Here is a 13,158-nt window from a genome sequence, read left to right as displayed (position 1 = left end):
CCCACGCTGAGTGTGGCGGCAGAGTCCTGGCTTAGGACTGTAGGTGACACCGGGGACCATCTTGGAGTCTCGGTGAGGGCGAGGAGCTGGACAGGGGGTTGCGGCGGGGCGGTCTCTGCTCCCTGCATGGACTCTGCCTGTCCCCTCTCCCACCACGGGGTTGGCAGGATTCGGGCACATCGGGGCCCCCAGGGAAGGTATGTGATTTTGTGCAATGGGCAGGCAGGTGCTGGCAGGCGTCCTGGTGTGAGAGGCCCTCTCCCTGCACCCCTTCTCCCTCCTGTTTCACCCCTCACTGGTCCTTCCTCCCTTTGGGGGAGACCCTCCTTTCTACAGGTTTTCCTTCTGTCCCAGGCTCCTGCTGCGTCTTCCCAGTGCCTGAGCCCACATCAGTGTAAGTCTCCGTGGTCCCCAGTCCCCTGTCCCTGCTGTCTCGCTCCCTCCCTTCTTCTGTACCTCCCTACCCACTTCCCTCTCTCCCTGCCTCCTTCCATTTTCCTTCTCACAGATCTTTTGCTTCTCTCTGTTTGCCCAGAGTATTTTGTCCTCCTGTTTGATCCTGATTGGTCTTCCCCACCACACTTTTCTCTTCTCCCTCATGACTCCCTCTTTCCTCCCCTTGGAGTTTCACCTCTTTCTACCAGAGTTTTGTCTCTCTTAGATCCAGCATGAATTAAGACCTTTAGCTTCTCTTTCCACCCTCTGGAATTTCCTCTCCAAGATGACCTGGCATGAGGCATCTCACATGACCATGGCCCAAAGAAGCCCTTCTTTGAGATGCATCTTAGGCCTGGAGCCATGTCTCTGGATCACCCTGTGTCCCTATGTCTGGGTGTCATTCTGGGCTCCTCAGTAGAATTTGGAAGCTGTTGTTTCATCCTTGCTCTTTTAGAGCAGGAAATGGCATCTTTTGTTCCCTCGGGTTGATGTCCAGCCACTACCGAGTGGCTGCCACAGGCCACTTGTCCTGATGCCTAGCTCAGTCCATCTTGGAAAGATTGTGCTCCTGTTGAGACAATGGACAGAGACCCTGGTCCACTCCACTGCTCACTCAGTCCTTGGCTCAGCACCTCTGGTTACAGGCTATGTCCTTGGCTTTCAACTGGGCCCCATAAAAGGAGGACTCCTTAAAATAATGGTGAGGTATATTAGTTACCACAATAAGGAAAGTTATTAGGAACCCATTCTAATATATTTAAATTTTTGGAGGGGACATCTGGGTGGCACAGTCTGTTGAGGATCAGACTCTTGATTTCGTTCTGACCATGATCTCATGGTTCGTGGGATCGAGCCTTGTGTCAGGCTCCATGCTGAAAGCGAGGGGCTTGCTTGGGATTCTCTCTCTTCCCTTCTCTCTGCCCCTCTCCTGCTCACACACACACACACACACACACACACACACACACACACAGACACACACACTCTCTCTCTCACTGTCTCTTTCAAAATAAATAAATAAATAATATATTAAATAAGTACAAATATAAATAAATAATATGTTAAAATTTTAAAAAGTGTAGGCATCTAGTTAAGCACCCAATCAATTTATAACAAATAGAGTGAGAAAGAAAATCTCTTCTTCTGTGCTTCCTTCCCATCCCACCCAACCCTCTTTACTGGTGTCCTGTTTCTAAGAGTTGTAGACAATCAGTTCTCCTGGCTGCAGGGTATTTCATCCGGTGAGGACACTGTACTTCTTTTACGAGCTCTGCTGTGATGGGCACTGGCTCCAGGCAGTGATTGGGGCAGAGCTCAGGAGGTGATGAGGGGGTAGGAGGAACTGAGGCCACCAGAACCCAGTTTCATCAGAGCTATGCTCTTCCCCCAGAACATCCCTCACTTACTCATTCAGTCAGTCTCCTCAGTGCTTTCCAATCAGATATGGGTTATGATATTGGTTCTAGTGTGTATTCTGTGATTACCAGGAAGGAGATGAAGGTGAGGTGTTTGTTTCAGGCAGTTTTCAAGGGAAATCCTATCCACTCCCCACCCCCCATCTTTATTCTAAGATTTATGTCCACCAGCCTTCTGAGGTTCCTATTAACTAATGATGTTACACAGATTCATTCTTAAAAAATCTGCAACTCTTGGGGTGCCAGGGTGATTCAGGCAGCTGAGTGTCTGATTCTTGGTTTGGCTCAAGTCTGATCTCACGGTTCATGGGATCAAGCCCCATGTCTGGCTCCATGCTGACAGGGAGGAGCCTGCTTGAGATTCTCTGTCTCCTTTAATCTCAGTCACTCTCCTGCTCATGCTCTCTCTCTCTCTCTCTCTCTCTCTCAAAATAAATAAACTTTAAAAATCTGCAAATCTTCATAAATACAGAATAATGTAAGATAGAGATGAAGATGTCCCTCCTTACCACCCCAGCAATTGAGGAAGAGAGAGCTTGCTATTTTATATAATTAGTTCAAAGAACTAATTCAATGAATCTGAATGCAAGATTAAAATCTTACATTCACAGAGTATCAGTCTTTATTTCTGTGCCATTGCATGAACACCAACAGCTATTACCAAGTAGCATAGAGTAGTGGTGGAAGGAGAGGCTGGATCCAGCTGAAGTTCCAATCCTGCCCCCATCACTTACTGGATTATGGCTTCTGGCAAGTTGTTAGCCAAATTGTGGGCATATAAAATGGAGATAATAATAGAACTCTCACCTAGGTAGTTGTGAGACTTAAATGAATTTGTTTATATTTATATCTACATATATTCTGAAGAGTGCCTGGCCTATCGTAAACATGATGGAAGGGTTTGCTGGTACCTGTTACTATAAATCTGCCTCTGAAAACAGCGCTTAACGTCATCTTGCAGAAGTTGTCTAAGGCCCATACACTGAAAAATACAAAACACTTCTAAGAGAAAGCAAAGAAGAGGTAAAAAGTAAAGAGATATACAATGTTCATGGAGCAAAAGACGCCATATTGTTAAAATGTTAATTCTGTAGATTCCATGTAATCCCAAATGCATTCTCAGGGTTCTGCCACCTTGCAGGAGTTCTGATGCACGGACTTGGCCAGGCTGAACTACATTTGCCCAAATTCCCTTTAGCATAGATTAGGCCACAAGAGAGACTAGTCTGGGCAATAAAGTGGGAAGCAATGAAGAAGCAGCTTTTTCTAATGTGCTTTCGTGTTGAGGTACTGACTTGACTCACCACCTTGGTGTGAAGCCACAACTATGAGATCCTCCCCCACATCCTCCTTGAGCTTCTCCTACCCTGGAGCGAGGTGTGTTTTCTAGCTTTGTGGTGAAGGGAGTGTTAAAAAGGGGAAAAAAAACCCAAATACAAAATGGAGTCATTTGCCCCCAACAACAGCAAGCCAAGACTTAATTACAGTTGCAATCACATCCTAGGAATATGACCTTTTAACAATCAATCTGATATTTCATGATTAGCAATAGTGAGGTCATCTGCATGTTAAAAACCCTGCTGGTCCCTTCTCCCCCCAAAGAAGATGTCTTGGCCTGAAACAATCCTTTCTTTTGTTTGCTAACAACTTCCTTGCTCCACTCTGTACTTATGAAAACCTTCATTTGTACAACCCCTCAGAACATCTCTACTTGCTAGGCGGGGTGCTGCCCAAGTCATAAAGTGCTTAATGAATCCAATTAGATCTTCAAATTTACTCTGTTGAATTTTGTTTTAGCAGGACCACATAGGACACTCAAACCACCGAAGTCAAAGGCAAGAGCAAGGACATGGATTTCTGCCGATCTCCACATGCTCTACATCTAGGCTCCAATTTGTTCTTGCTCTCTCACCCCTTACATCCACCATCCTGTCACAAAGTGCTTGTCCCATAAATTTCATGTCTGCTGCACACCAGACATGAAGACAACACCTTACCGACACTCCTTAACCTGCCCCTACACTGGCATAAAGTCAGAGTCCCATAGAAGTCCTTATGTGTTTCATATGATCCAGCGATCCCACCTCTAGGTATATATCTGTAGAGTGCAAGATGGTCAGTCACGTCAAGCAGTGTGATGTAAGCATCCAAGGGTGTTGCAGGTAAGACCAGATATCCTTGAAACCAGCACAGGCTGACAACACCCAAAACTGATAACCAACAGTACCAAAGGAGGTCTGCAAAGGCCCAAGGCTGATTAAACTCCAAAGGAGTTCAAAAAGGAGCTGCAGCAAACTGTCAGACTCTCCAGATGCTGACCCTTTCACATCTGACCACAACAGAAAGGCAACTGTGGCCAAGGACTCTGCCAGATTGATCTCTGAGCATAATACAGAGCCTCCACTGCTTGAACATAATAGGCAGCAAGTGCCAAGAGCTGACATAGACCAGATGGAGGCCTCATCTCAACTGTGTAACCACAAACTGACTTCGAGTTTGGTTCATTAACTTCTTAACCCTTGTGTCTTGCTGGGTGTGTGACTCTGTCTTGTGCTTTGCTTGGCATGACATGTATGATGCCAGGTTGAATGCATATGAAATGTCATTGGGTTTGGAATCCTGAACCGGCTTTACAGTTATGTTAACCTTGCTTTGTGACTGAATAAAACTGACGTTGTGGAAAGACAACTTGTGTGTGTGCCTTCATAGTGTGCTTGTGACAATATCCAAAGGAAATGAAATCAATTTTGAAGTGATATTTGCACCCCTATGTTCATTGTAGCATTATTCATGATAGCCAGGATATAGAAACAACATACATGCCCAACTGACTGATGAGTAAAGAAGATGTGGGAGATATATATATAGGGGGTACCTGGGCGGCTCAGTCAGTTGAGCGTCTGACTTCTGCTCAGGTCATGATCTCATGGTTTGTGGGTTTGAGCCCCACATCGTGTTCTGTGCTGATCGTTAGCTCAGATCCTGGAGCCTACTTCAGATTCTGTGTCTCTTTCTCTCTCTCTGACCCCTACCCCAGTTCATGCTCTGTCTCTCTCTGTCTCTCAAAAATAAATAAATGTAAAAAAATTATATATATATATATAATTCATATATATATATGAAACGGGAATAGCAAAAACATTAAAATCAAAACCTGGTGCTTTGAAAAAAAATAAAGAAAGAATGCAAAAAAACCCTACATTATGGGTGGAAAATGGGGTCATCTTTTTTTAAAAAGATTTATTATTTATCTCTTTATCTATCTAGCTATTTATTTATTTATTTGTTTATTTATTTACTTATTTCTAAGAAGAGCTCATAACCCTGAGATCAAGACCTGAGCTGAGATCATTAGTCAGACACTTAATGGACTGAGCCACCCAGGTGTCCCAAAAGATTCTATTTTTAAGTAATCTCTTTACTCAACATGAGACTCGAACTCACAACCCTGAGATCAAGAGTCACATGCTCTACTGACTAAGCCAGCTGGGCACTCCTGGGGTTGTCTCTTATCAGGGTGTGAAAAATCAGAAAATAATACTGTGAATATGCTGGGAACTGACCTTCCCTACCCACCTGATGGCAAAACCCAGGAGGTCGATGAGAAAAGACTGAAAAGTGGTTCTCGGGAAGTGAAGCTGCTGATATCCCTCCTTCTAATCAGTCAGCTTATTCAATCAGTTTAAACTTTCCTTACTGGGCCTTTCCCTATAACTTAGCAGTCAGTTAATCATTAAGGGCGCTTTGGAAAAAAACATGCCCCTGTAGAAGGTTGCAGTGGGCAATTACCAAGAAAGCAGTCACGCTGCAATTTCTCTAAAGAAGAGGCTCTACCAGTTTCAGCTAAAACAATCAGAATAATAAATCTAAAACATAACTAGCCCTCTAACTCGTCAGACATAGAAATAGTAAGATTAAAGATTAATTCTTTGACATAAAAAAGCAGTAATGCAAGGAAATAACCAGAAAGTTTTCTCATGGATGAATTCCCTGAGAACTTTCTGAGAGTGAAAACAAAAGTTTGACGCAAACATACAGAGAGTAGAAAGCATATATAAGCTTGCTGAAAAATCAGTAAACCGTCCAGATTGGTTCACCTGAGCGGTCTGTGCCTGTTCCTTTGCACCGATGCCAGCCCCCTTCAGGACACCCCTGTACTGGTCGGAGCGGGACTCTGGCATGAACACACACCAATCAATCTGAAAAATGAGACTGAATGGACAACCTTCTAGAAAAAATATGATTAAAATGACACCAAAAGAAATACAGCACATGGATTAACCCTAAACCATTAAAGAAATGTAATTATTGCTTAAAATGACCACATAAACAACCATATCAGATTGCTAGAGCGAGAGGTTTTATGGTGAGCTCAATCAGCAGTGTAAGGATCAGAATTGAGCTTTCTTGGGAAATTGGAAAAAAGCTAAACTCCCCAAATGATTTTGGGCAGCTACAATAATCTTGATTTAAAATTAGGTAAGAAGAGGGATGTCTGACTGGCTCAGTCAGTGGAGTGGGTGACTCTTGGTATCAGGGTTGTGGATTCGAGCCCCATGTTGGGTGTAGACGTTATTTAAAAATAATAATAATAAAACTGAATAAGGAAAAAATGAGTAAGAAAAGATGTAGCCATATTTATTTATAAACATAGATACAAATTCATAATTAAACTATTAGCAAACAAATATTCAAGCCAAGAAAGGTTTAAAGAATATGGGACTTCAACTATACTCAAAAATTTATTTTTAAAAAAGATAAAGAATTTGGGACTTACAGTTTTCTATTCCCTCTTAGAAAAATTTCTCTTAAAACTGAAGGACACAAAAGTTCCCTTTATGACTGCCACTGTTCAATACTGTGCTGTTGTCCATGTCAGTGCCCCATGGGCCTCAATAAAGGACAAGACCTTTGGGGATTGCATAAGGACAGAAACAATGAGAAACAGTAAACAAATTCTCAGTGGGGTTGGTAGATCCAGCTTCAGTTTAGGAATATTAACAGTGTTCCCAGATTCTAGCAACAAACAAAAGTGTTAGGTAGATAAAGGCTACAATACCTCCCAAAAAGTTTACTAGACGTGAACCTAACAAAATGTGTGAGACCTTTATTTGAAAAAAAAAAACAAAACTATAAGAGGGGCGCCTGGATGGCTCAGTTGGTTAAGCATCTGACTTTGGCTCAGGTCATGATCTTACGGTTCGTGGGTTTGAACCCCATGTAGGGCTCTGTGCTGACAGCTAGCTCAGAGCCTGGAGCCTGCTTCAGATTCTGTGTCTCTTTCTCTCTCTGCCCCTTCCCTGTTCACACTCTGTCTCTCTCTCTCTCTCTCAAAAATAAATAAGTAAATAAATAAATAAATAAAAATTTTGAAAAGTACAAGATGTATTGAAAATGTAAAAAAGAAGACCTATATAAATTGAGGTATATACCATGTTAATGGATAGAGACCTTCAGTTGCCACAAGGATGTCTATGCTTCCTAAAATTAATCTGCACCTTGATAATAGGATTTGTCATGGAACATGAAAATCTTGTCCATAAATTCATGTTGATCTATAAAGGGCCAGTATAATTTCAAATAATTTGAAGTTTGTTCATGTGCTCTATTTCTTTTTTCATTTACTGAGGTGAAATTCACATAACGCAAAAAGAGGCTGGACAGGTGGGCACAATATTGCACTTATGACTGGATTTACTGTTTGTTGGCTCCATGGACTCTTGGCTGTTCAGCAGGACCCTGCCCACTGCAGAGGCCTTCCACTGAGCCAGCTCTCAGAGCTGAACTTGACCTGGAGCCTGGGCTACACAAACAGTGACAGGCCACAGGGATCGAGGGGTTCCCCAACTTTAGATCAAAACAGACACTCTGGCTCTGCCTTCTGTTTCTTGAAATCAGGAGCCACTACACCATCCCTAGCCCTCTTGTCAGTCCTTCTAGAGACCGGCCTTTCAGTTTCACTTTCCATGACTCACACAGGCACCAGGGTTCCTGAGAAGGGCCTGGGGCTCACTGAGGGAGCACCTGAATCTCTGGGAACCAGAGATTGGTTGGAAGTGCAGAGAGCCACTCGGGGTGAGTGTAGGGAGAGGGCCATGAGCAGCCAAATTATTCCTGGGGTCCTCAGAGAGCTGCATGTTGACTTCACCTTAGTTCACCTGGGCAGAGCAAAGGAGAGACAGTGCTCAAGGGGAACTACCTCCAAGATGGCATGGAAATGCCACCTATCAGGGCTGAGCCTTATAATAAAGGGTAAAGAGGCACCCAAGGGAACCTGCCTAGACAAAGAGCTCAGGTGGGTGAGGTAGAAGGAGGGACCCACTGCCTATCACTCCTTTGTCAGGACTGCACCCAGGGCAGAAGGTATAGACTCCCCACAACCTCCACCTGAGACACCAGATAGCTCCTCTGATTTGCATCCACTATGAATCTATTTCCCAGTTTTCTACCTTTGCTTCATCTATTCCCACCAGGAAATCTCCATCCTGCTAAGGGCAGCAGTGGTCCAGCTAACATCACTAACATTCTGGGCCTCCCATGAGGAAGCAGTGAACACGAACTTGATCCTCCATCCTCCAGACTGACAGCAGAAGAGCCTGGAGGCTCAGCTCTGAGTGTAAGGCAGCACTGGCCCCTCACCCAGCAGTGTGATGACATCAGCCATCCCGTTCCTGAGTCATCGAAAAGAATCCTGTCACTCACAGCTGTTCTGGGCTGAAAGACTGTGTCCTCTTGATTCACATGGTGAAGCCCTAACCTCCTATGGGATGATGTTAGGGGTGGGATCTTTGGGGTGATTTGGTTTAGATGATACCATGAGGATGGGGCCCTATGGGAGGATTAGTGTCCTTTAAAAAATTTTTTTTAAATGTTTATATATTTGAGAAAGAGAGAGACAGAGACAGAGAGACAGAGCATGAGCAGGGGAGGGGCAGAGGGAGGGAGGGAGACACAGAATTGGAAGCAGGCTCCAGGCTCTGAGCTGTCAGCACAGAGCCCAATGTGGGGCTCGAGCCCATGAACCATGAGATCATGACCTGAGTCAGAGGCTTAATGGATTGAGCCTTCCAGGAGCCCTGAGTGTCCTTTTAAGAGAAGAGAAACCAAAGCTGTCCCCCCCTTGTCTCTCTCCCTCCCTCTCTCCCCCCTCACTCCTTCTGTCACTGCCTCAATCTGCCAAATGAAGGCCGAGGGGACTTACTTGGTTAGAGGACTAAACACAGAATTAGGCACTCAAAGCCCATCTGTCCCTTTCCTACTGTGGAGTCAGGAGAAAACAAGGAGCCCTGACATGAGGGACACACCGCATCCTCACTTCTGTACATTAGCAGGCATGTGGAGAGCAGTACCTGGGCCCGGACGTAGAGGGGCCCAGGGGTGATGAGGAGAGGGCTCACTGCTCTCCTCAGAGAGCCTGCCCTCCCCAGGAGCCCGCGACTGTCCTGCTCTCTCCAGCCAGTGTCTGTCCCACCCCCTGTGACATCCTACTTTCTCTTTCCCTTTGCAAGAACTTTGTTCTGCTGTCCAATAGGGCCTCTCTCTTTCTGAGGGCGCTGTGCCCTGGGGGTGGCCTCAGAGAAGGAGAGGGGAGTCTGAGCCTGAGGAAGTGCAACCACCCAAGGGCCCTCCCACCCCAGGGGCCAAAGCAGGAAGGAGGCGGGGCTTCTGTGGAGGCGGCCTGGGAGGTCACTGTCTGACTGAGGCTTTCCCAAAGCAAGGCTGGGGAGAGGAATGGAGCCCTGGCGCCCCAGCCCCAGGTACCATGGCTGTCTGCTCGCTCTGTCCTGCTGGGCCCCCTTCTGCGGCCCCCCCTTGCTCACAGCCCTGCAGTGTGTGCCTCTGTCTCTGGCCTCCTCCGTCCCGAGGTCCCCCTTCCCTTCTCTCCCTCTCTGGCTCCTTCTCTGCAGCACCCACTCCTTACTTGGCCCTCAGCCTGTTCTGGGGATGCTCCTGTGAGTGGCTGCTTCTGAACGCACCCCTCCCGCACCTCCACCCGGCCCTGTGCCCCCCTAGGCCAGCGTCTGTGTCTGAAAGTCTGTTGGGCGGGTCTGGCCTGCCTGTGCCCGGTGATGCCCAGGTTCAGAGGCTTCCAGAAGTTCCTGCGCTCTGATAAGCGTCTCTTCGAACCGCAGGATGGTTGAAGCAGTTGGTGTATTCGATTTACAGCACTTGGATCGATTTTCTCTTACATTTATGATGTGAGCTGAAGTGTTGGGGTTCAGAGCCCCTCAAGAAAGAAATCTTGAGACATCTCTGGTGCAAAAAAGCGTGGTTTAATTAAAGCACGGAGACAGGACCCCTGGGCAGGAAGAGCCTCACCAGGGTGTGAAGAGTGACTAATCATGAGGAAGTTAGGGACAGCATAAGTCTCTGAGGTACTTTGGAAACAACGTTTTCAGGACCTTGAGGGTCTAGCTCTTGTTAGGATAAGGTCATTCATTGCTGTTCAGTAAAAACAAAGTCATGAGGGGGGCCTAGGGGGGCCATACAATTTTGAGCTCAGGTCATGATCTCACGGTTCATGGGTTCCAGCCCCATGTCAGGCTCAGTGCTGACTGCTCCGAGCCTGGAGCTCGCTTGGGATTCTGTCTCTCCCTCTCGCTCTGCCCCTCCCCACTCACTTTCTGTCTCTCAAAAAAAATTAAATTAAAAAAAAAAGAATTAACTGAACTGAACTTTTCAAAAAGCTGTTCTTTGGGGATAGAGCAGTTTCTATGTCTCTTTGCTGTTCTTCTAATTGGTTGGGGGTAGGGCTGGCAGGAAAACGGGCTGGGAGCGCTGCTGGAAGGAACAGGGACCCAGGGACCTCAGGGAAGGAGGTCCTGTCCCTACTGTCCCTGGAAGCACCCCTCCCCCCCTTCCAGCCTGGAAAAGCAGCACGACTGCCTAGGGCCCAGGAGGGCTGGAGGGAGCCACAGTGCCCAGGGCAGGCCACCAGCCAGGACCACTTGAGAGGGCGCTCTCTACATTTTCTGTTTTCTCTCTTTTGCACCCAGAAAACCAAGGGACTGGATAGATCCTGACACCTTCCTGTTTCATTTTCCAAACCTCCGCTACGCTAATGGCCGGAGACTCTGCTATCTCTGCTTCCAAGTGGAGAGAGAAGACCACTGCTCATATGACGACGGGGACTGGGGAATTTTTGAGAGCGAGGTACACACCACCCTCTCCCTGGGCCTGTCAGGCAGGGGCAGCGTCAGCGGGGGCTAGAAAAATAATGTTATAAGTAAGATGCCAGAGGGGGGCACTTAGTGGTAGATGCTCCTTCCCATGACATTGTTCTAAGTCTTGGGCCCATGAACTAGCTCTCTGCTTGAACTTCTGGGACCTGATACAGGATGGCATTTGACTTATCCAGTGAGCCTTGTCCAAGGAGTCTGATGGCATTCTGTCCTTCATGTTCAAATCTTGTCCTGGAGCTTGGCCTCTGGCGTCTTGGATGGAAGAGCATCTTTAGAAAGTCAGGGCCCGTTAGACACCATTGCCTCAGCTATCCTGGTCATGGTTCCGTTGGTGGAGCCGTTTCCTGGCCACGCCACTGATGCCTCTGTGCCCAGGACTCTGATCCCTCAGCAGAGAACTCACACCCCTGGTCCTGCCTGCCCCCGGCCTGCTCCCAGCCACGGCCCAGGGGTCCCTGAAAGGAGGCCAAGGCACCAAAGACCAGCATCAGCAGTTGCTAGAGCCGGGCCACCACCCTGCAGCCCTGTCCCCTAACCACTGCCAATCCTGAGACATGTCCCACCACACCCCGAGGCTCTCCCCTCCCCTGCCCTGCAGACTTTTCAGAGCCCATTGGCAAGAGAGAACTGGGATGGGCTGGGGCAGGGTATGCATTAGCAATACTAACCTTGAAAGGTCATTTCACCTGGTCCAGTAGCCAGTGTTCAAAGAGTTGAAGGCAATTTGTGAAATTAGTATTGATAATGTATTAGGCACCATGTTTGGAGATTCTTTCAAATTATAATGAATATAAAAATTCTTCCTGGGATCATTTACATTCTTCTTCTTTACTACGTTGTTGGAACGAGATGTGTATTTACCCTTGTCCCCCATCTCAGGTCCCACGAGTCACAGGTCAAGTGGTCCAGAGACATGTGCGGCTAGTGGCTCCTCTGTGTGGCAGCACAGCTGTGTGACCCTCCCCAGGTGCCATCACCTAGAGAGACATCCTAGACCCTAGAGGGCTTGGCTTAGGTCAAGCATCAAAATGCCTAAAGGATGGATGGATGTGTGGATGTATGTATGGACGGATGGATGGATGAATGGTTGGGTGGATGGATGGATGGTTGGAAAATGGATTGAAGAATGGATGGATAGATGGATGGTTGGATGCATGAATGGATGGATAAAAGGATGGATGGGTGGAAGGAGATAGATATTAGAAATGATGGATGGTGGATGACTGTGAGAAGGGATGGCTCACTAAAAAAGACAGCGCTAGGAGAGATGGAAATGAGGAACAAGTCAGTGAACAAAATAACCCTGGGGGTCCTTCTCCTTTGCTCCTCCTCCCACGGCACCAGCCCTGACCCTCTGTCTGCTCTGACAGCTAGGAATGTCCCCTTCTCTTCTCTACTTCTCCCAGGTCCATCCCCAGGCTCGCTGTCATGCAGAACTCTGCTTCCTATATTGGTTCTATGACCAATACCCATCCCGTGATGAGCATTACCATGTCACCTGGTGGGTATCCTGGAGCCCCTGTCCCACCTGTGCAGAGAAGGTGATCGAGTTCCTGGAGGAATATAGGAACTTGGAACTGAGTATCTTCACCTCCCGCCTCTACTTCTCCCGGCACGAAGATTACCAGCAGGGGCTTCGCTGTCTATGGAATTCAGGGGTCCAGTTGGACATCATGTCCTATGATGGTGAGAGCAGAGGAGAGCTGGGGACTGGACCATGGGAGAGAGTAGTTCTGAGGCAGAGGTGGGGGAGGGTCTAAACTGTCCCCAGGGATATTGAGTGGGACTAGACCAGTTGGCAGGGAAGAGACCAGGCCCTGAATGCGGGGTATGGGAGGGTCAGGAGAAGAAGGGATCCCAGGGCCCGCCTGACAACTGTCTTCTCATTTATATCAGATTTTGAATACTGTTGGGACACCTTTGTGGACCACAAGGGAATGCGCTTCCAGAGACGGCATATGTTAAAAGATTATGATTTCCTGGTCACAGAGCTTGAGGAAATCCTTAGGTGAGGGCATCGGCAGCCTCCTGTCCTCTGCCCTGCAGCTCCTGCTGTTCCTCCCCATCTCATGCCACCTGCATGTCCCTCCCTGCGCCTCAGCCCCCCACCTTCCTCCTGTGCA

The 13,158-nt window shown here is 47.3% G+C and overlaps 1 protein-coding gene across 1 annotated transcript in view; it reads left to right on the top strand.

Annotated features, from left to right (window-relative positions):
• The first annotated feature begins 9,495 nt into the window (after positions 1 to 9,495).
• LOC115303866 (DNA dC->dU-editing enzyme APOBEC3-like) overlaps positions 9,496 to 13,158 on the top strand; it is a 16,226-nt gene continuing 12,563 nt past the window's right edge. Inside the window, exons 1-4 of the mRNA XM_029953829.1 lie at positions 9,496 to 9,610; positions 10,850 to 11,006; positions 12,442 to 12,721; positions 12,932 to 13,043. Coding sequence (XP_029809689.1) covers positions 9,585 to 9,610; positions 10,850 to 11,006; positions 12,442 to 12,721; positions 12,932 to 13,043 — 575 coding nt within the window. The 5' untranslated portion in view covers positions 9,496 to 9,584. The remainder of the gene's footprint in view (positions 9,611 to 10,849; positions 11,007 to 12,441; positions 12,722 to 12,931; positions 13,044 to 13,158) is intronic.

The sequence above is a fragment of the Suricata suricatta genome, chromosome 10, assembly GCF_006229205.1.
Source record: "Suricata suricatta isolate VVHF042 chromosome 10, meerkat_22Aug2017_6uvM2_HiC, whole genome shotgun sequence".
Lineage (NCBI taxonomy): Eukaryota > Metazoa > Chordata > Mammalia > Carnivora > Herpestidae > Suricata > Suricata suricatta.
The sequence above is the reverse complement of the archived record's forward strand: the minus strand, read 5'-3'. Positions and strand labels throughout refer to the sequence as shown.